General features: G+C 52.5%; 1 protein-coding gene across 2 annotated transcripts in view; it reads left to right on the top strand.

Annotated features, from left to right (window-relative positions):
- Positions 1-25,329, top strand: part of PKD1 (polycystin 1, transient receptor potential channel interacting) — a 58,178-nt gene that overhangs the window by 23,228 nt on the left and 9,621 nt on the right. For both annotated transcript variants that reach the window (XR_003399470.1, XM_026859012.1), the window contains exons 16-37: positions 1,348-1,491; positions 2,762-3,041; positions 4,842-5,058; positions 6,626-6,776; positions 7,759-7,911; positions 10,154-10,298; positions 11,184-11,786; positions 12,272-12,428; positions 13,743-13,995; positions 14,642-14,837; positions 15,947-16,117; positions 16,537-16,680; positions 17,007-17,217; positions 17,584-17,710; positions 18,585-18,701; positions 19,101-19,150; positions 20,169-20,371; positions 20,935-21,040; positions 21,727-21,845; positions 22,912-23,114; positions 23,437-23,631; positions 24,412-24,551. Coding sequence is in view for 1 of the 2 variants with exons in the window: in XM_026859012.1 (XP_026714813.1) it covers positions 1,348-1,491; positions 2,762-3,041; positions 4,842-5,058; positions 6,626-6,776; positions 7,759-7,911; positions 10,154-10,298; positions 11,184-11,786; positions 12,272-12,428; positions 13,743-13,995; positions 14,642-14,837; positions 15,947-16,117; positions 16,537-16,680; positions 17,007-17,217; positions 17,584-17,710; positions 18,585-18,701; positions 19,101-19,150; positions 20,169-20,371; positions 20,935-21,040; positions 21,727-21,845; positions 22,912-23,114; positions 23,437-23,631; positions 24,412-24,551 (4,085 nt within the window). In the remaining variant the exon portion in view is untranslated. The remainder of the gene's footprint in view (positions 1-1,347; positions 1,492-2,761; positions 3,042-4,841; positions 5,059-6,625; positions 6,777-7,758; positions 7,912-10,153; positions 10,299-11,183; positions 11,787-12,271; positions 12,429-13,742; positions 13,996-14,641; positions 14,838-15,946; positions 16,118-16,536; positions 16,681-17,006; positions 17,218-17,583; positions 17,711-18,584; positions 18,702-19,100; positions 19,151-20,168; positions 20,372-20,934; positions 21,041-21,726; positions 21,846-22,911; positions 23,115-23,436; positions 23,632-24,411; positions 24,552-25,329) is intronic.

Here is a 25,329-nt window from a genome sequence, read left to right as displayed (position 1 = left end):
AATGAAGCTTCAATGCACTCCGGCTTAGTGCTGTGGAATATTTATCCTCTTTTAAAAGTCTGCCATATTAAACAATGTCTTCATTACTGTCTTTCTTTGAATTCAGAACAGTCATTATACCAGGGCAGAGGGCTCTGTCAAATGCTGGTCAACCCCATTTCCTAGGGGATTAAAGGAATTTAGACAAAGTAGAGGGGTCAAAGCTCGATAGCCGTTGTGTCTGAGCCACCAGTGCTTCTAAAGCTCTCCTCTCTCCACGTGCTTTGCTGGGGAGGTGTGGCAGACGTTTTGAGATGTGCAGTTTAGATCCGAGCTAAAAGCCTGGCACAGCCTGCCACTCTCTGGAAAAGGTGGTTCTTCCAGGCTGCAGAGCAAAATGTGTTTGACGCACAGTGCGAGCTGTGTTTTCTGGCTATTTTTACCATCATTCCTGTCTCTCAGGGATGTAGGTAGTGTCAGAAATGGTGATGGCTCTGCACAGGCAGTGCACTTGAGAGCCCAGGGGTCAGGTCCTGAAATGCAGCGTGTGGTTCTAGGCCAAGTTCTGTAGATCAGAGCAGGGACCATGCTGGTTTTGCCCAGGGCAGCACATCCAGCACATCAAGCAAACCCAGCTTGCCCTGACCCCTCTCTTACTCTGGACTGTAAACACTTCCCATTTAGCAGCCTCCCGAGCTGAGGACAGGGACCTGCAGCCCCTCACTCCCATGTCCACACAGATCTGCTGTGACCCGACCGGGTCAGGCGTACCACATCTGCAGAGACAGGGCCAAGAGTTTGGCCCACAGAAAACAAAGAAGAGCTGCAGTTGCTTCCCAGGGCAGGTGCTCGCCAGATGTTGGGTCTGTGCTGTTATGGAGGATTACCTCCTCCCAGTTAGACTGCTCCTCTCTTCCAAACTCTAACACAGCTCCCATTTTTGTGGGGTTAACAGCTGTCCTGAGATGGTCGGTACAGCAAAGTGCTTCAGTTAGCATCATCCCCACCTGACAGCCCAAGCAGGACTTGCTGGGAATTCAGCACAGGGTACCACAGGGACATTTTGAAAGTGATTCATGTTGGTAAAAAGTGTAAATAAAGTCTAGTTTTACCTGGACTGGGTCTGCTTGACATTGGATGGTTCTTGAAAATCAGTTGCAGAAGAACTGGCCAGTGCAAGAAAAGTGATGTAGCTTAAATTTGACATGAAATCCTTTGGAAATCCCTTCCTGCTGTTTCCTTAGCCCAGACTGGGCTGGTGCAGAGCAATTCCTCCTTGCAGAGCCAGGTGCTGGGATGTGTCTACTTACCTGTTAAATGTCTGTATTTTTGTCTCAGATCTTCTGATGGAGCCTCTTGCTTCCCCAGGTATTCATCAAGAGAGGGGGAGTCCCTATCGTGTCCCTGGAGTGCATTTCCTGCAAGGCTCAGTCTGTCTATGAAGTTAGCAAGAGCTCCTACGTCTACCTGGAGGGGACCTGCCAAAACTGTCACAATGACTCCAAGCTTGGGGTAAAGTCATTAGCAATGCTGGTCTTTGCTTCACCTTTGGTGGACTTTGGGAAGAAGGAGAGAGTCAGAGAGGACAGGGTGGAAAGACCTCTGTGAGAAATATAGTCCTGGACCTAGACTGCCATAGAGACAAGAAGGGTAAACAATCTCTGACCATCAATGCAGTGGCAGCCCGGGTCTGGCTGAGGGGATGAAGAAGGCTGGCTAATACTGGTCTCTTCATCACAGCCCCCGGACTGGCTGCAGGACTGGCTTGCAGAGTCAGAAGTTTAAAACAGGCCCTGCATGGAGCTCTCCTGGAGTGGCATGGGGCTGCTGCGTGCTGTGCCAGGTCTGAGCGGCGTGGAGGAGGCTTGAGGAGGGTCCTGAGAGGCTTCTGAGGCGGGTCCCCTTGGCCTATACGCACTGGACCCCCTGTGAGATGTCCAGAGGCTTCCTGTGCCCGGCTCGTGCCCACAGGCTGTGGGACACAGGGCCTGTCAGTCCTCCATTGACCTACCCAAGGGCAAGTCCTTTATGGAACATTTTCAAGCCAAGCCCATGAGTCACCAGCTTGTTTCACACAAAAGCCACTTTTTTTTTTTTTCCCTAGAAAATATCTGTACAGTATTTTCTTCTCCCTGCTGATTGGCATTTTGCCCCTTATGCTGGTGACTCAAGCAGAGGTAGTTTGATCTCTTCTGATCTCTCAAATCTCTCATGCCCTTCTCTGATTACAGATTCCACTATGCAGCATCTCTGCAACCTGTTGAATGAAGCAGGTCTCAGAAGGGGAAGTCCTGTTGCAAGAGCTAGTCTGTATTGCTCCCAGCAAGCCCAGCCTGTACTTGCATGGCATTTTCTGGCTGGCTATCTCACTGTTACTCTTGTTATCACAATTGTACTTTTGTGCTATTAGCAGTAACCATCCAGGACACGTTCAGCTTGAAGCATATAAAACATGGTATCCCATGGAGACTCCACCAGGACTTAATTTATTTCCTGTGTTTTGTGTTCTGTATTATGAAATATTCTGTCGGAGGGTGATGTAATCCCAGAGACTAAAGTAGATCTCACAGTGGAAATATTCCCACCAGACATTTTGGAAAGGTTCCAGTTCTTGTTGCTGTAGCACACAAGACTGAAGCTGAATTATCAACTGCAAATTTGGCAGACGCTCCCACTAGAAATCTGTTACTTTTTATAAGAGACTCAATCTGAAAACATTTTAAGGCTATAACTTCAGATTTAAACAAAACCTCTCCTGTCTTTCCCCTCTTTTTCTCTACAGAGATGGGCAGCACACAGCTTTAAAAACAAGTCTCTCATCCTGGACAAAAAAACTACCTCCACTGGTGACACGGGGATGAACCTGGTCTTGAGGCAAGGGGCACTGAAGGATGGGGAGGGATATACTTTCACCCTTCACATCACAGACCTCACAACAGGGGAGGAGGGATTTGCCTCCATTGATCTGCTCCCAAACCAGCCGCCTGTTGGAGGATCCTGCCAGCTGTCTCCCAAAGGACCCCTCAGGGCGCTGATGGCGAAAGTGCACTTTGAGTGTGCAGGTGAGGGTGTGGGAACAGCAATGCCGGGGCCCTGCCAGCCTCTCTGCTCCTCACAGGCAAAGGTTTCTCGTCACCACTGTGGTATTAGTGGCCCTTCTCCCCGCAGATGTTTTCTTTGCCCCCAGCTCCTGCCCCTGGGCTTTAACCAAGTAACCAAGTAACAAGCGACAAGGACAAGAGGGAATGGCCTCAAGCTGCACTAGGGCAGGGTCAGGCTGGCTCTGAGGAAGGATTTCTGTGCAGAAGGGGCTGTTGGGCGTTGGAATGGGCCGCCCAGGGCAGGGGGGGAGTCCCCATCCCTGGAGGGGTTGAAGAGTCAGGTTGACCCAGTGCTGAGGGATTTGGTGGAGTTGAGAATGGTCAGTGTGAGGTTCATGGTTGGACTGGAGGAGCTTCAAGGGCTTTTCCAACCACGATGATTTTGTAATTCTATGAGTTCAGAAGTTGATCTTTCCATTTCTGATCCCCAAAGCTTGGATCCTGAGCAGCTTTGTGGGCCCAAATGATGGAGCTCTAAAAGTAGTGATAGGAGGCAGGCACTTTTTTTTTAATCCTACTTTGTGTAGTTGAGTGATGGTATCCAGGCCGGGCCAGCACTTGTGGAAGAAACTGGTATTTCAGTGCAGGAAAAAGAAGATAAGTGCCCAAAACTGAGTCACACATATGTGGGAAGAGTCAAAAGAGAAGGCACTGGGGCCTTCTCTGCCATGTGGGCTGGATGTTCCCGTCGGCAGTTACCTTCTTGACCAGCTGCAGAGACAGCAACAATGAGTCCAGCTTTGGAAAAGTGGCCTGGCTGATGTCCTGTAGCCTTGGGCCAAGGAATAAGTGCCTCTGAAAACCATACTTCCCCAAATGATTAGTGTTAGAGATTAGTGCTGTCTGTGCATAAATGCTGGGAAGCCACGCTGCAGAGGAGATGATGAATTCTGGGGGGGCTGCTCACCAAAGCCCAGCTTAAGCTGGGGGAGAAGGAGAAGTGTGTTCAGCATGATGTGGTTTTAACTTTGGCATTTTTTTGAGCTACCCAGAATAATTATGAAATCAATACATCTTTGGGGTGGTGGGAATTTGAGCTCTTAGTGATTGTTTTTAAGCTGAAGCGAGACATGCAGGATGCAAACCCACTGGTTGATGGCCAGTGCCATGAGCCCTGGCAGAGCCAGCACCTTCATGGGTACTCACAGGAAAACAACACATTTCCCAAGTGCCCAGCTCCCACAGGGCTCCCCAGAATTCCTGGAAGCTCCACGGAAACCTCTGTGCAGGTTTTATACGAGACTCAAGTTGTTCCTGACATGTTGAGCTGCCTGAGGGCTGCACTGAGCCTCTCTCTAATGTCAGGCTTTGCAGGGCTTCTACAGAAGCTGTGGCCTGGGTCAGTGCCATTCCCAGCCCCAGAAGAGTTATTCCCATTTTAGTTTTGCTCATGAACTCTTCACAAATCCCTTTAAACGTTACAGGAGGCAAACACCTAGGCAGAAACCCCTAATCATCAGAAAAATTCAAAGAGAGTCTGAGCTTTACGTCACAGGCCCTGAAGACATCCCCCCAGCCTGGTGGAGTCCTTGAGCTGTTCTCACTGTGGGGACAACCTGTCCCTCTGCCAGAGCAGGAGGGGACACCAGGAAGGGGAGATTCCCTGCTGAAGGGCTGAGGGGGGTGGGACACTCCAGGGGAGGGAAGGGGCACTGCCAGGAGGTGCCACTTCTGACAGACCGGCTGCATTTGGGGATGGTGGCTGCAGCCCTCCCCGTGCCCTTGCCCCCATCAGAGCCCCTCTGTGGGTTTGTTTTGCAGGCTGGCGAGACACGGAGGACGCGGAGGGCCCACTGGTGTACATCCTCCTGGCATCCCGCCGCAGGGCTGGGCACTACCACGAGTTCTGCGTGTACAAGGGCAGCCGTGCCGAGCACAGCGCCTTCCTGCCCCCGGGCTTTCATGAGAGTGGCTTCATGGTGTCCGTGTCTGTTCTTGTGCAGGACCAGCTGGGAGCCACCGTGGTGGCCGTTAACCGGTAAGACCCACCGCTCACAGGCTGGGCTTAACCTGGCAGGACCAGTGTCCAGCCTAGGCTCCTGAGTAAAAAGTAGATCAGTGATGATTCCTCTTTACTAGTGAAACAAATTATTGGACACACAGAGCAATCAGTAATCAGAAGATCCAAAACAAATAAAAGAAAGGGTTTTTTTCACTTACTAAATTGTTACACTGTGGAACACATTACTGCAGGATTTTCTGGATACAAAATGTATAAAGCAGCTTAAAAAAAGGCAATTAATCAAATCCATCAAACACCAAGAAACAGATAAATCCTCTGGCTCAAGAAGATTAGCAGAGCTAGGAGGGTACAGCTCAGGAAAAGGCACTGCTCTTCTCACTCTCTTTGCACAGGTACCTACAACCAACTGCTGATGCCAAGCACAGCTCTGGGTAAAACAGACATTTTCTTTATTCTTCTTCAGTACGGGTTGATTTTCACACTCCTTACAGTACTGTTACTTTTCTAGTAGAAAATGCCATTTGGCATTACTGGAGTCCTTTTAGCTGTCAGGGCAGGGAAGGAGTCTCTGGCCGCAAGTCCAAACCAGCCTTGCTATACATGCATTGATCTTTCATAAGTTTTTAGCGTGGCATGAATGCACTTAGTGACACAAAGAGTTTTTGATGAGCACCTGCTGCTCCATGCTAATATACCATAAGAAATGGAGCTATGGAATTAAGCTATTTACAGAAATGGAATAAGATAGACTGTAGCTGGATACATAATGCAGGAGAAGAGCAGGAGCGTGTCATTTTAGCTATCTAGAGAACTAGACCATGCGTGTCTGTGATTTCTTTCTGAGGGATCCAGTGGGTGCCAGTCCTGAAGGGCCTGGCGGATCCTGGGTGGAACATTTGCGTCCTGGAAGAGGCTGTTGGCAGGAAGGCCAGGGCAGGCTCAGCAGAAGTACAGGACGGAGAATTCCAGTCTTTGTGGATCATCAAAGGGGAGACTTTCCCCTAAGTTACTGCTTTCCTGACCACCTCCTTCATTCCCTGGTGACACCTTGCTTTGAAGGCAGGATGTGACTTTCTCAGAAGATCTCTTTCCACTGTGCTCTGACACCTTCTCTGTGTCAGGAGCCCTCAGAGGAGAGTTGGCAGCAGCAAGCTGCGGTGCTGCGGGTGACCTGATGCCCTGCTGCTGCAGACCAGGGAGGTCTCGTCTAGATGAGGTGGAGAGTACAGGGAACGATGCCAAAAGCAGTGCAGCTCCTCCCACCACACCAACCCTGTTTTTAAGTGCTCTTTCTGCTCCATCAAACTAAACCTCGATTTTCTCCTCTGGGTTCAATGCACCTGTGTGCATCTGCAGCTTCCCAGAGCTGGACCAGTGAGGAACCAGACTTCAGGTCTGTGATGTTCCTACTTACAGCTTGTGCAAACTGGGCACCGGCGCAAGCGTCAGCAACGCTGTCTTTGTTGTTTAACAACCTGCTTCCAGCCTCATCTCCCTTCCCAGCTAAAGGGCAGATTCTGCCCCCTTCCCCCAGCCCATCTGATAGTCAGCACTTAACCCAAATGCCTCTTTCCCTTGGCAGCTCCATGGAAATCGGCTTACCCGAGGGGTTCCCCAGCCTCTCCCAATGGCTCTACAATCAAACTGACACTGTGCTCCAGGGCTTAGTGAAGCAAAGGGACCCTCAACAGGTCATCGAGTACTCTCTGGCCCTCATCACCATCTTAAATGAGGTAAAGTGGCACACTCTGGCCAAGAAGGGCCTGCAGAAGGCCTTTCAATCGCCAGTAATGTTCTTCGACCAGGTTTTGTACAGTGATGTAAGGAAATGGCTAACACTACAGTTTTTCATGTAAATCAATGTACGTGCATGCTGGGAGCTGGGCTGAAGCTATTTTCATGCGTCAAAAAGAGTAACAAGCTCCAGACATACAATGACCAGGGAAAGCAGAGGGGCTGCAAAGTAAGCCAGCAATGGTCTGGGTGTCTCCCATGCAGCTTGCTTTTTTTCCCTCATATTCAGAGGTTTTTTTCCTCTTTACTGCCAACCTCAAATTTAAACAATGAATTTAGAAACAGAAATCTTAGCGCAGATTCCCCCACCTCCTTCATGCATCCCCTGAGCCAGCCACCCTGCCCCAACTCCGCAGGGCTGGAAACTGACTGTAGCTGCTCAGGGTGATGCTCTGGGTGCTGAGGGGACCTCCTCGTGCTGACTGTTGAGCTAGGGCAGCTAGGAAGATCCTCTGCCCTGCATACAGGGCTCTTAATCCACAGTGCAGGAGCATCATCCTCCTGGCAGCATTCGCTTTCACTCCTACCTAAAGTAGGGCCCAGTCCCTCCATGTGCATCTCTATAAGTAGGGCAGGATTTCCAATCTGTAATCTTTCCTGCCCAAGAAGAGCCCTCTGCGTGCCTGGAAGACAGACAGGAGCCATTCCCCTGAGCACAGGCACTGTGCTAAGCTGGATAAGGGCTGCACACTGGTGTACTACTTAGCTGTCAAGTGGAAGGCTGTTAAGATAATTGCTTGGAGAGCACAAGCGAAATTGAGGAAGTTCTGCTGAAAAATACAGCTCATTAGATCACCCTCTGGGGAGGAGCACAGGCAGGGAGATATACAGTGCAGGGAAGAGGTGACTCCAACACAGCTCATCATCCTCTGAAACAACCTAATACATTTCCTCACTCTACCTGCTTTTCTCCCCTCCCAGTATGAGCGGTCCATGCTTCTCGAGCCTGAGACTGGGAATGAATTTGAACTCCGGACCTGGACTCGTAACAATATCACAGAAACCCTGAACTCGCTGAATGTGAACACAGTTGATGATATCCAGCAGATCTCTGCTGCCTTGGCGCAGTGCACGGTATGTTCCCCATCACCACCCCCAGCCTCCTGCTCTTAGTTTAGCTGCTCCTCAATTTGTGTTCTGCTTCCTGGCATCTCTCTCCCACACACCCCCCGCGCAGCGAGGACAGGGATCACTTGTTGACACCATCAAGGTTTCTGTGGCAATGCCCTGAGTGTTGTCAGCTCTGCCCCTCGCCGTGGCATGGATAAGGTGCTGGCAGGCAGCACCTAAGAACTCTGTGCTGCTTCTCGGGGCCCAGCCCTGGTGTGGCAGCTTCCTAGCAAGTAGGTTCCTTCGCCTGATGGAAACTGCAGGACAGGCTTCATCCAGTTGGAGAAGCGCTGTGATAAATTGCTGGGGGAGATGCAGAATCTCTGAGGACAGGCTGGACTCCATCAGGAGTAACACAAGTAGAGCCGGACCTGCCTTGAGCCAGGGGACAGTGCCAAGGACTGGCGTTCCAGCCCTATTTCTCCCATACAAGATTAGAAACACTGCTCTGCTCTGCTGCTGACTGGAAGCGCTGTGTTCCCCAGCCAGCTCACAGTTTCAGCTCCCCGGTGCTGGGGCTGCTGCCTGGTGGATTTAGGAGTGGCTGTATGTGTTTTGTCAGATGGGCAAAGGGAAGAGAGCCCAGTTATATAATGTGCTCGGGGTTTGGTGGTCAGCCAGTCGGCTCTGGCATGCTCTTCCTCCTTGCCTTCCCAAATCTTTGCTTTTGGGACTGGAGTCAGGTACCCTGGCCTGGGCTGCGCATCGCCTCCCCAGCCAGGTCAGCAACCTCACGCAGTGGGAACAGGCTGTCGCTGAGATGATGGACAGACTACTGCATGCCACCCACAGAGTCCCTATTCCACTGCTCATTTCTCTGCTTCAGAGTCTGTAAACCTCAGAAATCTCTTCTTTCTGTTCATCTTTGTTCAGGCCTTGGGGTTCGGCACATCCCATTCCGATGCTGGATTGGTTTGTGTCTGTCTCTCCCATGTGCTCTTGCCTTGCAACTTGTTTTCACTGTGGAAGCTCAGGTCTAGAAATAGAATTTTTGTTCCACGGGAAAAACTGATGGTCCAAGATTAGTTTGTGCTCTGGGTGGGAATGAAAATCTTAGAAAAACAGTAATCTAGAATCTCGCAAGTGGTTGATGCTAGCACGGAGTTCACACATTTCCTTTCCTGTAGAAGTGTCAGTCAGTGCTGATTGGTTTTTTCCACTCCAGGAGAAATTAATTCTTCCTCTCCTCTGTAGGTAAAATCAAAAAACTATCTCAGTCATCTTAGTCGATTCTCCTTCCTAAGTAGTGGCTCCCCTTGGGTGGTTCCTCCCCATAACCCCTTTTCTCTGCACCTCCTTGATACCTGACTGTGCTTTGTGGACTCCAATTTACTTAGTATGTCGTTGCTTCTCATTGCTTACAAATAAAAGCAGAAAAGGGGGAATTCTAGACCTGCAGATGCTGTTTCGATTCTGCATCAGAACATACGATGAATCACATCTGAATCTTATGATGATTAAAAGAAAAAAAAATATGAATAAGAGCTAGGAACGGGATTGTGGTAACAGCTTCCATGTGTTGCCTCAGTCCCTCCCATCCAGCCCTCGAGAGTGCGGGACGCTCCGGGCCATGGCTAGAACATTCTGTTTCTTGGACACATCTGGGAGCAGAAGGAGGGCCATCCATCATGCCTGAATGGCAGGATCCCTCCCACAGCTTTCAGGAGTATTTGGACACTGGAATGGGTTCAGTAAGGGCTAAATCTTCCTTCCATCGAAGGTAGCAGAGTGGATGGAGGAATTCTACCCAGCTCCTTCTGGCTGATTTCTGTAGGAATAGTGTGTGGCCCCAAAGGGGTCCTCATGAGATGCAACAGCAGGAGACAATGCTTGGTCCTTACAAGTGAACTCCTAGGAACCCAAATATGCTGTTCTTTCTTGCTCTTTCCAACCCGAATGCATCTACCATCGGACTCCTGCCTGTGCGCTGGCAGATTGTGGCATGAGGGGAGGTGGGTAGAAGAGTCCTGGAGGCACCACCAGTTTCTTGGCATCTCTTGGTGTGAGCAGAGAAGCCATGGTCTCTCAGTCACCTCCCAGGGGCTGGAGAGAACAGGGGTGGCTTGTGAAGTGCAACTGGTGTTTGAACAAATGTGCTCAGGTCTCTGCAGGACTGAGCCAGCTGAACTTGCCTGCAGCTGCCCCTATCTTTCCCTGGGAGTGTTCAGAGTGTTCCTGATGAATTAACCTGTGTTTCCCTTTGCAGGTGGTGAGCAAGGAGCTGGTTTGCAAGTCATGCCTGACAAGGACCTTGAACAAGCTGGAGACCATGATGACCATTCTTCAAGGAGAAATGACCCAGGGCACTGTGACACCAACTGGCATCGCCGACAACATCCTCAACATCACAGGTTGGTTTTGTCCAGGCAATAACTGGTGACAGTTCTCCCTTCGCAGGGTGCTGGGCAGAAGTAGGCTGAGGGAAGCTTTGCAGGCTTTCTCCTGTACTATCAGGGGTTCGGCCTTTTCAAGCTGTTAGGAAAATTGCATCTAACATTTGGAGTGTGGCACCCTGGTCCTTTCTTCTCCCTGAACTTTTCCCAGGGTTGGCAGCTGTCCCCGCAGCCATTTAAATACAGCAGTTGTTAATAAACTCACTAATATGCCAGGGAATTCTCCTTTTAGTAAACAAGGAGTACCAGCTATGGCTTCCAGATGCTCGCTTTCTGGTTGCAATCTGAGGAGGGTGCCAAATGTCACTGGGGCGCCTGTGAACACTGTGGAAATTCCCACCTGGTTACGCTGGGAGGAAGCAGAGGCACCTTCCTTGCCCTCCTCGTTAGGCTTTTCTGAGTGTTCTCCACCTAGTAGCACAAAAACTTACTAACATATGTTTGCTTTGTCCATTCCTTCCCTGTTTCCCAGTCTGCCATTCTAGTTACTAGACAGGAGGAAAATAAGCCTGTTGTGATTAAGTATTCACCGCCAAACTTTGTAGATTAGCCAAGAGACTGCCAGGTTTACTGACAGCTCTGTTTTTAGCTATGGGCTACTCAACACTTCCAGGGCAGAAGGCCATGTGCACAGTGTAGAGTTACATTGTTTGGGGAAGGTGTTACCTACACTGTAGACAGTAAGGAAAGACTTGTCTGATTGTTTGGGGAAGGTGTTACCTACACTGTAGACAGTAAGGAAAGACTTGTCTGATTGTTTGGGGAAGGTGTTACCTACACTGTATCAGTTATCTAGGCTATTCACCACTTCCTCTGTTTGCACCTTTATTTTTCTCCTGGCAGGTGACTTAATTCACCTCGTCAACACGGCATCACAAGAATCCAAGCCACAGGAGCTGCTTGCTGATTCCCACAATTTGCTGCTAGCTCCCAAAGCCTACAACCTGTCTTCCAGCCTGATGCGCATCCTCATGAAGTCTCGAGTGCTGAATGAAGAACCCCTTGAACTGGTGGGAGGAGAAATTAAGGCCACAGGCAAGCGGTCTGATCCCTTTAACTTGCTTTGCTACGAAAACACACCAAACTGCCAGTTCTCCATCCCCCAGGCATTCAACACCACCCTTTCCAACCTAACGGATGTCATTCAGGTCATGTTCCAAGTGGACTCCAATCCTTTTCCTTTTGGTTACATCAGCAACTACACCGTGTCCACAAAGGTCGCCTCCATGGAGTTTCAGACACACAATGGGGTGCAGATCCCCATCGGGAGCCTGGACTCGGAGAAAGCCATCACTGTAATGGTGTCAAACAACACAGATGCTGACAATCTCTCTGCTGGCACTGAAGTCATCGAGGCAAGAACATCTGTGAACCTAATTGTGACTATGGAGAGCAACAACAGAGAAGCAGGACTGCACTTCCAGCTCACTTACAGAGTCCTGAATGGTAGTGCAGACAGAGCCAACCCCTTATGCTCTTTGCTCTTTCTTCTGTGGGAGAGGAGGGCTGGGTGTGGTGGCAAAGGAGATAACAAGAGATAACTGGTCTGTGGGAGGGATGTCGGGTGTAGCCAGCAGTTCCCACATAATGTGGTTGAGGTGCTGGCTGTCACGGGTATTTTTCAGTCCCTGGTGTAATCCTTGCTTGTGGATTCAGGCACTGAGAAGCCTTTTGCATTTCCCAGCCCTCTGCTGAGCCACGTTCACACCAGAGGGAGTTCGTCCAGTCCCTCTCTTGGGCAGATACAGCAGCATCTTGAGCCTCTTGCTCAGGGATCCTCTGAACTGCAGAGACTGCAGTCTGGAAAAGCATCTCTCCCGACTTTCTACATTTCTGATCCTCTTCCCTGAACATCCACTGCTGGCAGCAGGCTTGTAGTTGAGCTCTCCCTGGTGTTTATAAAGCACTTTCTGTCTTTTCTCCCCATGCAGATCACTACATCGCAAGCGAGCCTGAGCCATTCATCATGGCTTACCTCCACCACGAACCAGAGCCCAATGAGCACAACTGCAGTGCCTCTAAGAAAATTGGCCTGGATGCCCTGGCTGGAAGTGACCACAAGCTCTACACCTTCTTCACCTCCCCCAGGTAAGAGAAGCACCCCCCTTGTAATCTCTGTCACCTACAGGCTGTCCAATGGATGCTCAGGGTGCTCAGAGCCTTGCTGTGTTTTCTGTGCCAGGCTGCTTTGGAGGGCTCGCGCTGTTGTAGCTGGCCACAGAGCTCCTCTGTCCGTGGAGGAGAGGGACTGCCAGCTGCCATTCCTACACCCAGCATGGGCACCTCTTCTACCCTGGCACTCCCTCCTTCCCAGACATCTGCCACTGGGCTGCGATTTGCCTTTCTGATCCCGGTGAGGGAGGGCTCCCCTTTCTAGAGCTGTCACTCCTGTTCCCTGTGAGTATTGTGACACTCACCCAGGGGATGAGTCTCCCTCCTCTGCCCTTTTCTCTGCTCACTTGCCTGATAGCTGCTGCTTGTGCCTGCTGCTTGTCCAGGCATTCATTCCCGATGCACCACTGATCCCAAAGCTGCCCGTCTTTTCCAGGAGGCTTTTCCCCAGGGGACTTACACTGACCTTTGCAAATTCAGGGCTTGCTTCATGCAGCTCATGAAACCATTTCCCAAAGCAAAACACCACACATTAGCCTAGTTCCTGACCTGGAGTGCAGCCTTCACGGAAGCACCTCTGTCCTCAGAGCTCACCTTCCTGATACATGAGCAGAGGAGAGCACTGGTTCCCTTGCAGGGTCCCATCCACTCAGCTTGCCTGCAGCTTGGAGCATGCTAGGGCTCATCAAGCACTGCTGTCGTGCTCTTGGGTTTTGCAGCAAAGCTCTCTTCTTTTTATGAGAGCAGTCATTCTTGTAACTCCCATTGCTGACTGGCTGCCTTGCCCAGGAGCACGTGTGTTGATACCTAGTGTTATTTATGAGCTATTACTGGGCATTATCTGAGAAGAAAATGATAAGCAGCTTGGGAATAGGTGGGGCAAGAGTGGAGCCACTCGTGTAAATTGACACAGCTTCCATGGCTTTTGGTAACAGGATGCTCAAAGAGGGATTAACTATCTCAATGAGCAAATCTACTCCCAGCCAAGAATGTGGAAGTGTCATGTGTCAGTGGGACACAGGGAAGGGTAGGTGGGAGGGCTGTGCAAGGCTGCCAGCACAGAGAAGAGGATGTGCAACACAGTGCTCCAGGTGCTGAAATAATTAATATGAAGGTAAAGAAGAATTCAAGTGTGTAGAACCCCAGAGTTTCTGCACAGCCAAAGGGTGATGTAGATTACACCATGTTCACTGGGCTTTTCCTTCTCATTGTGTGCTTGGACGATGGAACGGGGTTTCTGTCCCTTCAGCAAGCGGGTTAATAATGTCTCCTTGTCTTTCCCTTTTCCAGAACTGATGACACCATCCAGAAATACTACTTCAACATCACAAACCATTTCAGCTGGTCGCCAGTGGAGGTGACTCTGGGGCTGTACACCTCCCTCTGCCAGTACTTCAGTGAGCAGGAGAAACGCTGGAAGACAGAAGGCATCATCCCGCTAGAAGAGACCAGGCCAGACCAGGCTGTGTGCTTAACCCAGCACCTCACCGCCTTCGGGGCCAGTCTGTTTGTGCCCCCAAACTCTGTCCAGTTCATCTTCCCTGTGAGTAGAACAAAGCAGAGGCTGTTCAGCATTGCCACACGCTGAGCAGATTGTTGTCACCTAGAGGAAAGCCTTGGGCCCCTGTCAGCTTCTTCCCGTTCAGGCTGGGACATGGCTGACCTGTGCCCAGCTGGCAGAACACCCCAAATACCGGAGAGCCACAGGGAGCTGCAGACGAGCACAGCTCACAGAGGGACTGTGTCTTCTGGTCATGAATCCTGGCTGCTGCTGCTAAAAACAGACCTTTGCAGATGGCTTTATTCTCTATTCCGAACACCTCATGGTGTGCTCACCTCTTGGTGAGATGCCAAACACTGCTCCCAGCTGTCACCCAGCACTGTTTTATCCCATCGAGCTCACACCAGCCAGCTGCTCCCTGCCTCCTCAGGGCATTCAGGCTCTCCCGAGCTCTCTGTGTGACGTGAAGGGGAGCAGAGAGCTCTCCGCAGCTGCCGCAGCAGCTTCAGCTGGCTGCTGCAGTAATGTTCCACGCAGTCTGTTCAGGGAGGGGTCTCTATTTGCATGTGGTCCTGGGTCTGTGAATGATGAGTATAGCCGGGAAGGAGGCAGCATAACTCCTGGGGAATGGGGACGGGGATCCTCCTGGGGAAGGAGAGCACCTTTCAACATACTTCTTTTCTTCTAGGCTCCAGGCCCAGGTCTCAACTACATCGTTCTGCTGACTTGTGCTGTCTGCTTTGTGACCTACTCAGTGGCTGCACTGATCGTGCACAAGCTGGACATGATCGACATTAACCGAGTGGGGGTGATTCCCTTCTGTGGGAAGAATGGGCTGTACAAATACGAGATCCTGGTGAAAACTGGCTGGGGCAGAGGATCAGGTTAGCCCACAGCCTACTCCTGTGCTTGGTTCCTAGGGTGACATTGCATAGTTCCCCTGAGATCTCACCTCAGCACATCCTGCACCAAATGTTCCTCTGCAGGGCCCAGAGCTGCATTGGTGTTTGGAGCAGCACTGAGCAGACACAGTCAGTTCAGGGTTTCCCACGGCATTCACAGTTTTTATTGTGTGATGACAGGACAGGTCAGGAGCTGTGGAGAAGAGCATTCTGCCCCACCACTTGCTGCTGGGTTGGGACAAGCAACTGCTGCTGGGAGGAACCTCCCAGTATAAAAATACCCTCACCCTGCTTTCCCTGTCTGGGCTGTGGTTGCAGGAACATCCAAGAGGCAGCGATTGTTCCTCACTTTTGATCCTCTCCTGCAGAAGCATCCAGGCCTTGTGGGCCCTTCAGATGGACCATTTTGCTGTCTTCCAGCATCCATTGCTTTGTTCTGCCATCTGAGTCTTCCCCAGCAGCATGAAGGCAGGAAGCTTGGCTTTCTGATCCAGGGTTGGGTTTGTAGCTAGAGCTGCCAGAAACATCATCCTGGACTTGGAAATCCAAGCAGTTGGGATATGAAAGCTCTAAGCAAGGACAGAGGTTAAGTGCCACCTTGTCTCTGCCAGAAACATGCTCCTGTTGATCTTGGTGTCACCACTAGTTTCACTGGTTTTTCCTGAAGCCACCCCAAGGACCATCCGGGTTTGGCGGGTGGAACAAGGAGTATCTGGCAACGGGTACCAGAGAGAAGTCAAAGAAAACAAGTCTTTCAGCTACTTTGTGGAAAAAACACCCAGAATAAACATCTCCTCCCGTCAGGGTGTTAGCAAGGCAAGGAATGTCAAATTCAGTCCCCTCCAAAGAGGAAAACCATGAGCATGTCAAGGTCCATGCACCAGGCCAGTCTGAGCAGCTGCCCCCAGGCTCTGTGTGACACTACCCCTGAGAGTGGGGTAGCTGCTGAGCACGTTCCTTCCTCCCCAGTGACCTGGTGGCCCCTCTGAAGGGACATTGCAGCGGGCACCAGGTCACTAGCAGGAAGGCAGGGCTGGGGCACAGCTCCACTGGGGTGGGCTTCCCTAACTGAGCCCCTTTGACTCTGGCAGGTACCACGGCCCACGTGGGGATCGCTCTGTATGGCATAGACAATAAAAGTGGTCACAGACATCTGGATGGAGAAAATGCCTTCCACCGCAACAGCCTTGATGTGTTTCAGATTGCAACAGAGCGGAGCCTGGGGAGCATCTGGCGCATCCGCATTTGGCACGACAATAAAGGTGAGACGTGGGCGAGCGGGCGGCGCTGGGGCAGCTGTCACGCGTCCCAGGGCAGACCAGGGTCTGCTCTACCTGGGACCTGGGCCTAGAGCCTGGACTAACACTGTTGGGAGACTGTGGTGAGTTGTTGGTGTGGGGGAAGATTGCTGTGGGCAGACATGGGGTCTCCATCACGGGGAAGTCAGCTGCAGCGTGCTGTGCACTGTGACAGCATCTGAAAATGTCTGTACAGCCCAGGAGGGGACCTGGCTGTGCTGAGCCTTTCTCCTGAGGACTGTGCCATTCCCACCTGCAAAGACAGTGTAACAGGGTAACTGCTGCTGTCCTGCTGAGGGGCTCTTGAGTTGCCTTCTGAGCTTTGCAGGTTCATGCAGGGAATGTCTGCCACAAAACACATTTCTCCATCTCTTAACTTTTAGGACTCAGCCCCTCTTGGTACTTACAGCATGTCATAGTCCGCGACCTACAGAGCAGCAAGAGTTACTTCTTCCTCGTGAATGACTGGCTGTCGGTGGAGAGCGAGGAGAACGATGGCATGGTGGAGAAGGAGGTTTATGCTGCCAGTGAGTGCTCAGCCCCTGGGGCGTGGGGCTGGGATGGTGGAGCAGTACGACTGTTCTTGTGGCGTCAGGGAAGGGCCCGCAGCCGGGGATTGCATAGAGCCCACACAGCTCTTCCGCACTGAGCTGATGCCTCGCACAGGCGCGTGCTTTGTGGGGTGTATTGTGCCAGAGGACAAGACATAGCAGGGCCCCAGCCAGGCAGGAGGGACCTGTAGATGCAGTGGAGGCACTTCCTTGAATATCACCCTGCCAGAGGGGCTGTGGCAGGCCCAGCTGGGTCCCCTCCATGGCGCAGCTGTCCCTGAGGGTCTCCTTTTTGTGCTCAGGTGAGACAGAGCTGAGAAGCTTCTCCCGGATCTTCATAGCCGAGCTGCAACGAGGTTTCTTTGAGAAGCACGTCTGGCTGTCCATGTGGGACCGCCCGCCTCGCAGCCGCTTCACCCGTGTCCAGAGAGCCACCTGCTGCTCCCTCCTCATTTTCCTCTTCCTCTGTGCCAATGCTGTGTGGTACGGTGTGGTGGGCAACGTACACCTCAGGTACGCTGGGTCCCTCGGTGCTCTGCCAGTCCCTCACCTCCTCAGGGCCCCTCCTGTGCTTCCCGTTCTGTGGGGCAGGACAGACCTTCAGTCTGCTGGGAATAGCAGCTTTACTCGTGGCCTCGAGTCTGCCCTTCCCATTCCAAAGAATCTGGGACCAGGATGTGGATGATGGATGACCAAGGACACCCTGATCAGTTTTCTCCCTTACCTGGTTTTGCTGGGTCATCTGTTAGCACAGCCCATACTCATTTCTGTCTCTGCACAGCTGAAATGCCAGGTTGTGCAATTTTATGTCCTTGCTTAGCTGGCAACCCTGAGTGCTCCTGCTAACACTGGTCCCCAATCTCTCTTGATTCTCTCCAGCAACGGGGCCGTTTCCAACCTGATCCCTGTTAATGTGGACACAGTGGCTGTTGGTCTGGTGTCCAGCGTGGTGGTCTACCCTCTCTACCTGGTCATTTTATTTCTCTTCCGGATGGCTCGTGGCAAGGTAATGAGGAGAAGGAGTTACAGGCTGCCCAGGTGGGTGGGATGCCACAGGTCTGCACATCTGAGGTTAAATTCTGCCCTTTGGGGTGTGTCACTTCTCCTGCTGGTCTCTGCACATTCCCAATTGTGCCTCTGTGCTGCCCTGCACCATGGCCTGAGCAAGTCTTTGCCTCTCTCTTGAGCTGGGACAAGCCTCTGACCTTAGAGGGACAGATCACTGCCTGGGTTCTGACAACACCCAGATGGACCAGAAGGACAGATTTTAAAAGCTATTTAGGCATTTCCTCCTTGATCTCAGTCTGTGGTAGATACCCAAATGCTGTTTGAAGCTGTGACCCTTTGCTGCATTGGCAGGAGCTTGAGAGATGCTCGGTGGAGCATTGCTAATGGAATGCCTACCCTGGGTACAAATTCAGCTCTCTGAGCAGAGCTGTGGTTAGGCAGCTGTGAAAGGATTAGCTGGGGATTTAATGACTAGTTGGGCACAATTAGCAGCCCCATTAAGTACTGCAGCCAGCTGTTCAGAGCCTGATGAGCAGCAAATGTGTCTGATATTTCTTCTTCCTGTAGGCACTCCCTGCTTTGCAGGAAGTTGTAACCTCAAGGGGTTTCCTGGGAACTTGTGCCTGGCACAGCCTAGATGGCACTGGGCTGTGCTCTGTGTGGGACAGTGCCCAGGGTGCCTGGGAGGCAGTGGGGGATGTGTGTGTGCCTATTCTCAGCCCTACTGAGCAGGCCTGGGACACCCCAGCCCTGCCTGGAGCTCCCCAGCAGCGTAGGGAGTTGGTGGGACTTGCTGAGACAGGGCTCTGATTCCCTGGGACATCTTGCCTCTGCCCCTTGCTTTTCTGCTCAAGCCTTCCTGTCTCCTGCAGGTCTCCATCAACCACACCCTGACTCACTCAGACCAGCAGTCCTTGGAGATTGACAACTACCTGGACTCTTCGATCCTCGACAGCTCCTTCCCCACCTTCCCTGGGCTCCGAGCAGAGGTAACCTGCTTCCCACCCAAAACCTGGACACCTCCTCTATGCAGACTGATCCACCCACAGCTGTCAGTGCAAGAACTGATGCACTCAAGAGTCTCTGGCAAACATGGGTTGGGGGAGAGAGCCCCAGCCCTTCATCTCTTACCGGCATCTTTGCCCAGGCCCATGCCAGGTGCTGAGCACAAGCTGCCTCCAGCTGCTGCTCTGTGTGTCTGTGAGCGTGGATCTTCCCAGCGTGCCTGGGCGTGCTCTCTGGAGGAGAACAGGGTCCTGGAGGGGTGGGCCCAGGGCTTGGAGCAGCTCAGGCTCCAGGTTTCCGTGACCTCTGATGTTAACAACCTGCTGTTCTAACCAGGCACAAACCAGTGTCATCTGCTTGAAATGCCTCTGCTTCCTCCACAGGCCTTCTCTGAGCAAACCAAGACAGATCTGTTCTTGGAGGACTCCAAAAGGTGAGTAGGTTTCTTGGGGATGGAGCAAGTTTTGGGTGGGAGCGTTGATATGCTCAAGAGTAGGGAGGCTCTGCAGAGAGACCTGGACAGGCTGGAGCAATGGGCTGAGGCCAACTGGAGGAGTTTCAATAAGGCCAAATGCCGGGGGCTGCACTTGGGCCACAACAACCCCCAGCAGCGCTACAGGCTTGGGCAGGAGTGGCTGGAGAGCTGCCAGAGAGGGACCTGGGGGGGTGACTGACAGCTGGCTGAACATGAACCAGCAGTGTGCCCAGGGGGCCAAGAAGGCCAATGGCATCCTGGCTTGTATCAGCAATGGCGTGGCCAGCAGGGACAGGGAAGGGATCTTACCCCTGTACTCGGCACTGGTGAGGCCGCCCCTCGATTCCTGGGTTCAGTTTTGGGCCCCTCATCCCAAAAAGGCCATTGAATGACTCGAGCGTGTCCAGAGAAGGGCAACGGAGCTGGGGCAGGGTCTGGAGCACAGGTCTGCTGGGGAGCTGCTGAGGGAACTGGGGGGGTTTAGTCTGGAGAAGAGGAGGCTGAGGGGAGACCTCCTGGCCCTCTGCAACTCCCTGCCAGGAGGGTGCAGAGATGGGGGATGAGTCTCTTGAGCCAAGGAACAAGTGACAGAACAAGAGGGAATGGCCTCAAGCTGCACCAGGGCAGGGTCAGGCTGGCTCTGAGGAAGGATTTCTGTGCAGAAGGGGCTGTTGGGCGTTGGAATGGGCTGCCCAGGGCAGGGGAGGAATCCACATCCCTGGAGGGGTTGAAGAGTCGGGCTGACCCAGCGCTGAGGGATCTGGTGGAGTTGAGAATGGTCAGTGTGAGGTTCATGGTTGGACTGGAGGAGCTTCAAGGGCTTTTCCAATGGACAGAATTCTGGGATTTTGTGAAGTAGGAGTTTAGTGTAGTTTTTTGCTTTGTTAGGCTGGGGTTGTGCTCTCACAGTTGCTTTTCTTGTGCTTCCCATTCCCCACACGTACCTGATTGCATCTGTTCCTCTGTTTTCCCACAGCCTCGTGCGGTGGCCCTCCAGTGAGGCCCTGCTCAGCTGGCCAGACCTCCTCAGCGACCCCTCCATCATGGGCAACACTATCCAGAAGCTGAAGAGAGGCCGGGCCAGCCGCCACCTCGGACTTGAGGCCCCATTGGCCACTGAGGAGGACAGCTTGTCACTCGGTGTTCACCAAGGACAGCCTCGGTATTTCTCTGCCTCAGGTGGGTGTGGGAGTAGCATCGCTCTGTGCCAGGGTTGGAATACTCTGGGGAAGTGCAAGAGGAACAATCTAGTCCTTAGGAGCCCCATCTCAGCTCTGGAGAAGGCAGAATAGCAGAGTCTGCCACCATCACCACCAGCTTCAATTTGAAGGGCAGAAGAGGAGGGTTGTATTCTCTTAATGGGTGTTTCAGTCTGGGAAAATAAAAATCCTGATGTGGATCCATCTGGAGCAAGTGGGGGCTGAATGTCACAGACAGCCAGCGCTGCTTCTCTGGTTGTAAAGCCACAGTGTGTCTCTGAACCTCTGGAAATGGCTGGAGAAGGAGAAGGTCTTGGCCTCCTACGCCAGCAGTTGCGTGCCAGGCTCCGCAGCCAAGCTGCGGCTGGACAGGAGTGAGAAGACAGGGAGGAGGGGAGGGCTACCCCACCGTGAGGGACCTGGTTCTCCTCCTCCTCCCCAGCCCCACAAATGGGGCTGAGCCTGCGTGGTGCAGAGCTGTCCCATGGTGTGGTGCAGGGTGCTGGCGCCCACCAATGCTGTTTGCACTCTGCATTTCCCCAGATGAGGATCTGATCCGGCAGATTCTGGCAGATGGAGCTAGCGGCATCTCCCATTCCCAGGACCTGGGGCCCTACATGAGGGCTGAAACGGATCTGATCTCGGGCCTGTAAGTATTCGGGGAGCGGAGACCCTGCTGAGCTTGTGCCTCCTGCCCCTTGCCCTCCCACCCAGCTCCACAGTGGCCAGTACCATGCTGCCCAGCTCTGCTGCACCCAGCCTCAGCAAGCTGAGCTGAGCTGGTGTTTGAGACACTGCAAATGCCTGGGATAACCTTGTCATGAGACACTACATTCTTGCTGGCTGCAATTCCTACAGCTCCCTGCAGCCAGAGCTCCAGGAGGGCACTGCCACCCTTCCAGGAGCCACCTGCAATATCCCTCTAAAGCCCCAGCTGAAGATGTGTGTCCAGAGCTTTGGGAACTGCTGACAAAGTGCTTGGATGTGGGTTTGCTTCATGGGACTGACAAGAGGGAAAAGAGGTGTTGAATCTCTGTCATGTTTTCTTGCCCAGAAGCACCCTGCTTTGGCACCCTGACCAGCACCCAGCTAGGCTGGCAGCTCGCTGCTGGATAGCCAGTGCAAAGCCTTTCAGCCTTCCCCCACAGGGCACGGAGCAGAATGTCTGCGTGTCCCGGCAGCCTGGGCCCGCTACTCTGGAAAAAACGTGCTTCTAACTGGTCTGGGGCTGCTGCACTGGTGTAGCACTGGAATTCGGTGCACCTCGGTGCCAGCCTGCTTACTACAGAACCAGTGGTGGTATGGCTCACAGATATCACCCCTTCACTTTGGCAGGTCCAGTGTCTTTGGGGAGAAGGTGGAGACTGTCATGATGCAGAAGCTCAACGACAAAGGCCAGAGCATGGCAGCTCCTCCCAGGGAAGTGAGCAGATCAGCCAAGTCGACCTGGACAGGTACCTGGGCTGCAGGGCTGTGTTGGGGCAGGGAGGGTGGGGACATGCCTGGAGAGGGGCTGTTGCACAGGGTGGTGCTTGGGTGATGCAGGCAGGTAAATAGAAAAGAAGCCTTAGGAAAACCGCTCCCCTGCTTGGGATATATTTGCTGTTTCTTGCCAGCTTCTCTTGGAGGCTGAATCTCAGCAAGCCCTGGGCCACCACTTGTGCTGTGACTGTCCTGCTGTGAGCTCTGGGGAAGCTCCACTCATGCTTCTCCAGTTACCTGGCTCTCGGTGGCCATCAGCCATCTCATCCACTCAGCATGAGTCTCTGTGCATAACCAGAGGGGAAAGGGAGTTAAATGCCAAGGAAAGATCAAATCAACAAACAAAGAAGAGAAAAGACACTTTCCTACTGGGTCACGCAATAGGAGAGCTGGCCAGCTGGGCTTGCACCAGGCGGGGAGCGGGCTGCCAGGCCCTGCAAGGGCTGGGGGATGATAAGTGCCCTGGGGAGAAGCTCAGCATCAGTTCCCTTAGCATGAGCTCTTGGCTTCCCGAGGCACAGCCTCCCCGGGATGGGCTGCAGCATGGAAAACTGGACACAGCAGCAATCCTCTTGGGTCCATTAAAATCCATTGTTTTGTCTTGGTTGATGAATATCTTTACGCAGGCATTGATTTCCCTGGGTGGGTGAAGAAGCTGTGCTGAGTGAGCCCTGGGGCTGGGTGTTTGGCAGTCTGCAGGTAGCCAGAGCAACTAGTCTGTGTGGCTTGTCACAGGTTTGACAGTAGCCAGGCTGGGCGTGCCCAGTGTCCTGGGGCTCAGAGAGAAAGCAGGGAACCCATCCCACTACGCAGATCAGGATCCCGTCTCCATCCCCTGTTTGCCAATGGGAGGCTGGCTGTGTCTGTGTGCTGTCCGTGCTGCTGCTTAGTGGGAGATGTTTGGGATGATCCCTCCAAACTCGCCCAGGACTGGTGGCGAGCTCTCTGTTGGGATGAGTGGTGTGTGCTCAGCCCTTCTTGTGCCTACTGGCACCATTTTACAGTAATGTTCATGCTTGTTTTCCCTCCTCCTCCCAGTTGCAGACCAAACATTCAGGAAGCGCTTGCTGCCACCCTGGTGCTCCTATCTGGCTCATGGTATCAGTCTCCTCCTCTTCGCCACCTCCACGGGGGTCTCTGTGTGGATTGGGGTGGGCTTTTCCTCCAGTGTTGCCCTCATGTGGCTCATCTCAGGGATATTCAGCTTTCTGGCATCCTTTTTGGTCTGGGAGCCACTGAAGGTGAGGATGAGTACAACGAGCACATATCTGTACGTGTGTGTGTGTGTGTTAGCTGCAATTAACATTTTGTCCAGATACTAATCAAGTCCTGCTGGATGCTGTGTGGTTTGAATACTCGTGGTATCCCTGGGGGGGGGGCAGGATGTGCACACCAGCAGTAGGAGAGGCTGGGCTGGTGGCAGTTGGGTTTAGGGGTGGTCTGGCCTCTCAGCGGCTGTGCCGCACTCGCTCTCCATGTGGAAAGGCCTGTGGGAGCTGCTGCGGCCGCAGGACCGGCAGCATGGCTCGCTCCCCTGCCTCATGGCACTGCCTGTCTCCCCAGGTTCTGCTGGAAGCCCTCTATTTCTCTCTGGTTGCCAAACGCTTGCACCCAGAGGAAGATGATACCTTGGTGGAGCATCCGTTTGTTGAGCATGTTTCTGAGAAGATCAGCAAAGTCCGGCCCCCGCAGGGCTTCGCCCTTTTCCAGGCCAAGGAGGAGGCCAGGAAGGTCAAACTGCTACACAGGATGCTGAAGGTGAGATGTCTCCTGATGCCTGTGGTGCCTGAGGCAGAGTGCTGGCTCCAGGAGCAGAGACACATCCTTGCCTGGTCCTCTCAGTCTGGCTATGATCTCCTGAGCTAGTTGGTGCATGTCTCCAGTTTCTGCCTCGGCTTCCCCATCTGTAGAAGACTGGTAGTGATGCTCAGCTTCTTGGTGCAGCTCTGAGATCTGAAGGGGCTGGGAGGCAGAACCGTAAGGGGGTTGATTTGGAGGGGCTGGTGTGTTTGACCCTGTAACTCAGGTGTTTGAGGGCAAGGTTTACAGTGCGGAGTAGACACCGACTCCCACAAGAAAATTCATTACTTGAGTCTTGTGAAACACACAATTCCCTGTCTAGGAGCAGAAGTTTCAGTCTTTGTGGCTCATTCACTACTAATCTTCCACACTTGTGCTGGAAGTACACAGCTGCTTTAATGGAGTCAAGTTATTTTTAACTGAGTGATTTCCCTTTAAAAGATGGAAACCCCAAAACTATGAAGTGAGCTGAGCTGCCTGTGTACAGGAGCTCATAGAGGGAGGTTGTGCAATGCCTGTCAGCTGAAACATGTGCTGGGCCAGCCACTTTGAACAAAGAATATTGTTACAAGCCTGTGGTCTGGGTTTCATTTTAAGCTGCTTCCCATGCAGAAGGAGAAGGCAGCATGCTCTGGGTCCTGAGCCTGCTGCGTAGCAGGCAGCACTGATGTGCTACAGGATTGTGAACTGCTCCCCCCCGTGCTTGGGTGCAATCCCTTTCTGCTCTCTGCTTACCAGAATTTCCTCATCTACATGATGTTCTTGCTGGTGATCCTGCTCACCAACTACGGAGACGCCTCCCGCAACAGCAGGGCCTTCCTCTTGCAGAGCTCCATCAAGCAGCAGTTGGGCAGCAACGAATTCCTCCGCATCAAGAGGTAACTGCCTTAGATGGCAAGGATCAGGATGTTGCTTTATGTCAGAGAGGCTGCACAGGGCTGCAGCGAGGGCTCGGGGAGCTGGCTGGGGCTGGCTGCTGGGCTCAGGCTCCGCAGTTGCTCCCCTGAGAGGTTTCCACTCTGTGGGGAGCGCTGGTGCCTCCGTGGATCCAGGCACCCGCACACGAGCACTGCGTGGCAGGGAGCAGCTCCCCTTTTGTCCCTGTGGCTCTGCTTCTCCCCTGGAGAACAGAGGGGACCTGTGGGGGTTGAGAGCTTTGATTTCTTTGAATTTTCATGATTTCCTCAGTGGGAAGGAACTGTGAATTATAAATGTTTATCTTTCTGTATCTGGTCTAAAGGACACAAGTTTGCTCTGTCTCCAGAATTTACAACTGTAAGGTTTAGCCATAAACAGCATCACAAGAACCAAAAATAACATCTCGTATAAATGCAGAGCCCTTCCCTTCCTTGCTCTGCATGTATGGTTTAACGAGATTAAATTTCCCCAGCTGGGTTTCCACACTGCTGCAAACTCCAGGCTGACACCAGAACGGCTGCCTGCGATTAACAGAGTCTTTGTACCCGTGGTTCTTCTGTGCAAATAGACGTGACTTGTCTGTGCCACACAAAGTCACGGAAACTTCAGTTCACCACAGTATAAATCGGGAATGATTCCAGTGAACTTGGTGGAGTTTCTGTGGTGAAAGTGGTATAAAGGGGGAGAGCAGCAGAATCTGGTCCTAATCACCATCTCTTTTCCACCACGCTACCACAG

The sequence above is a fragment of the Athene cunicularia genome (assembly GCF_003259725.1).
Source record: "Athene cunicularia isolate RWA chromosome 14 unlocalized genomic scaffold, athCun1 chr14_part1, whole genome shotgun sequence".
NCBI classification, from domain to species: Eukaryota; Metazoa; Chordata; class Aves; order Strigiformes; family Strigidae; genus Athene; species Athene cunicularia.
This window is presented reverse-complemented; position numbering and strand designations above follow the sequence as displayed.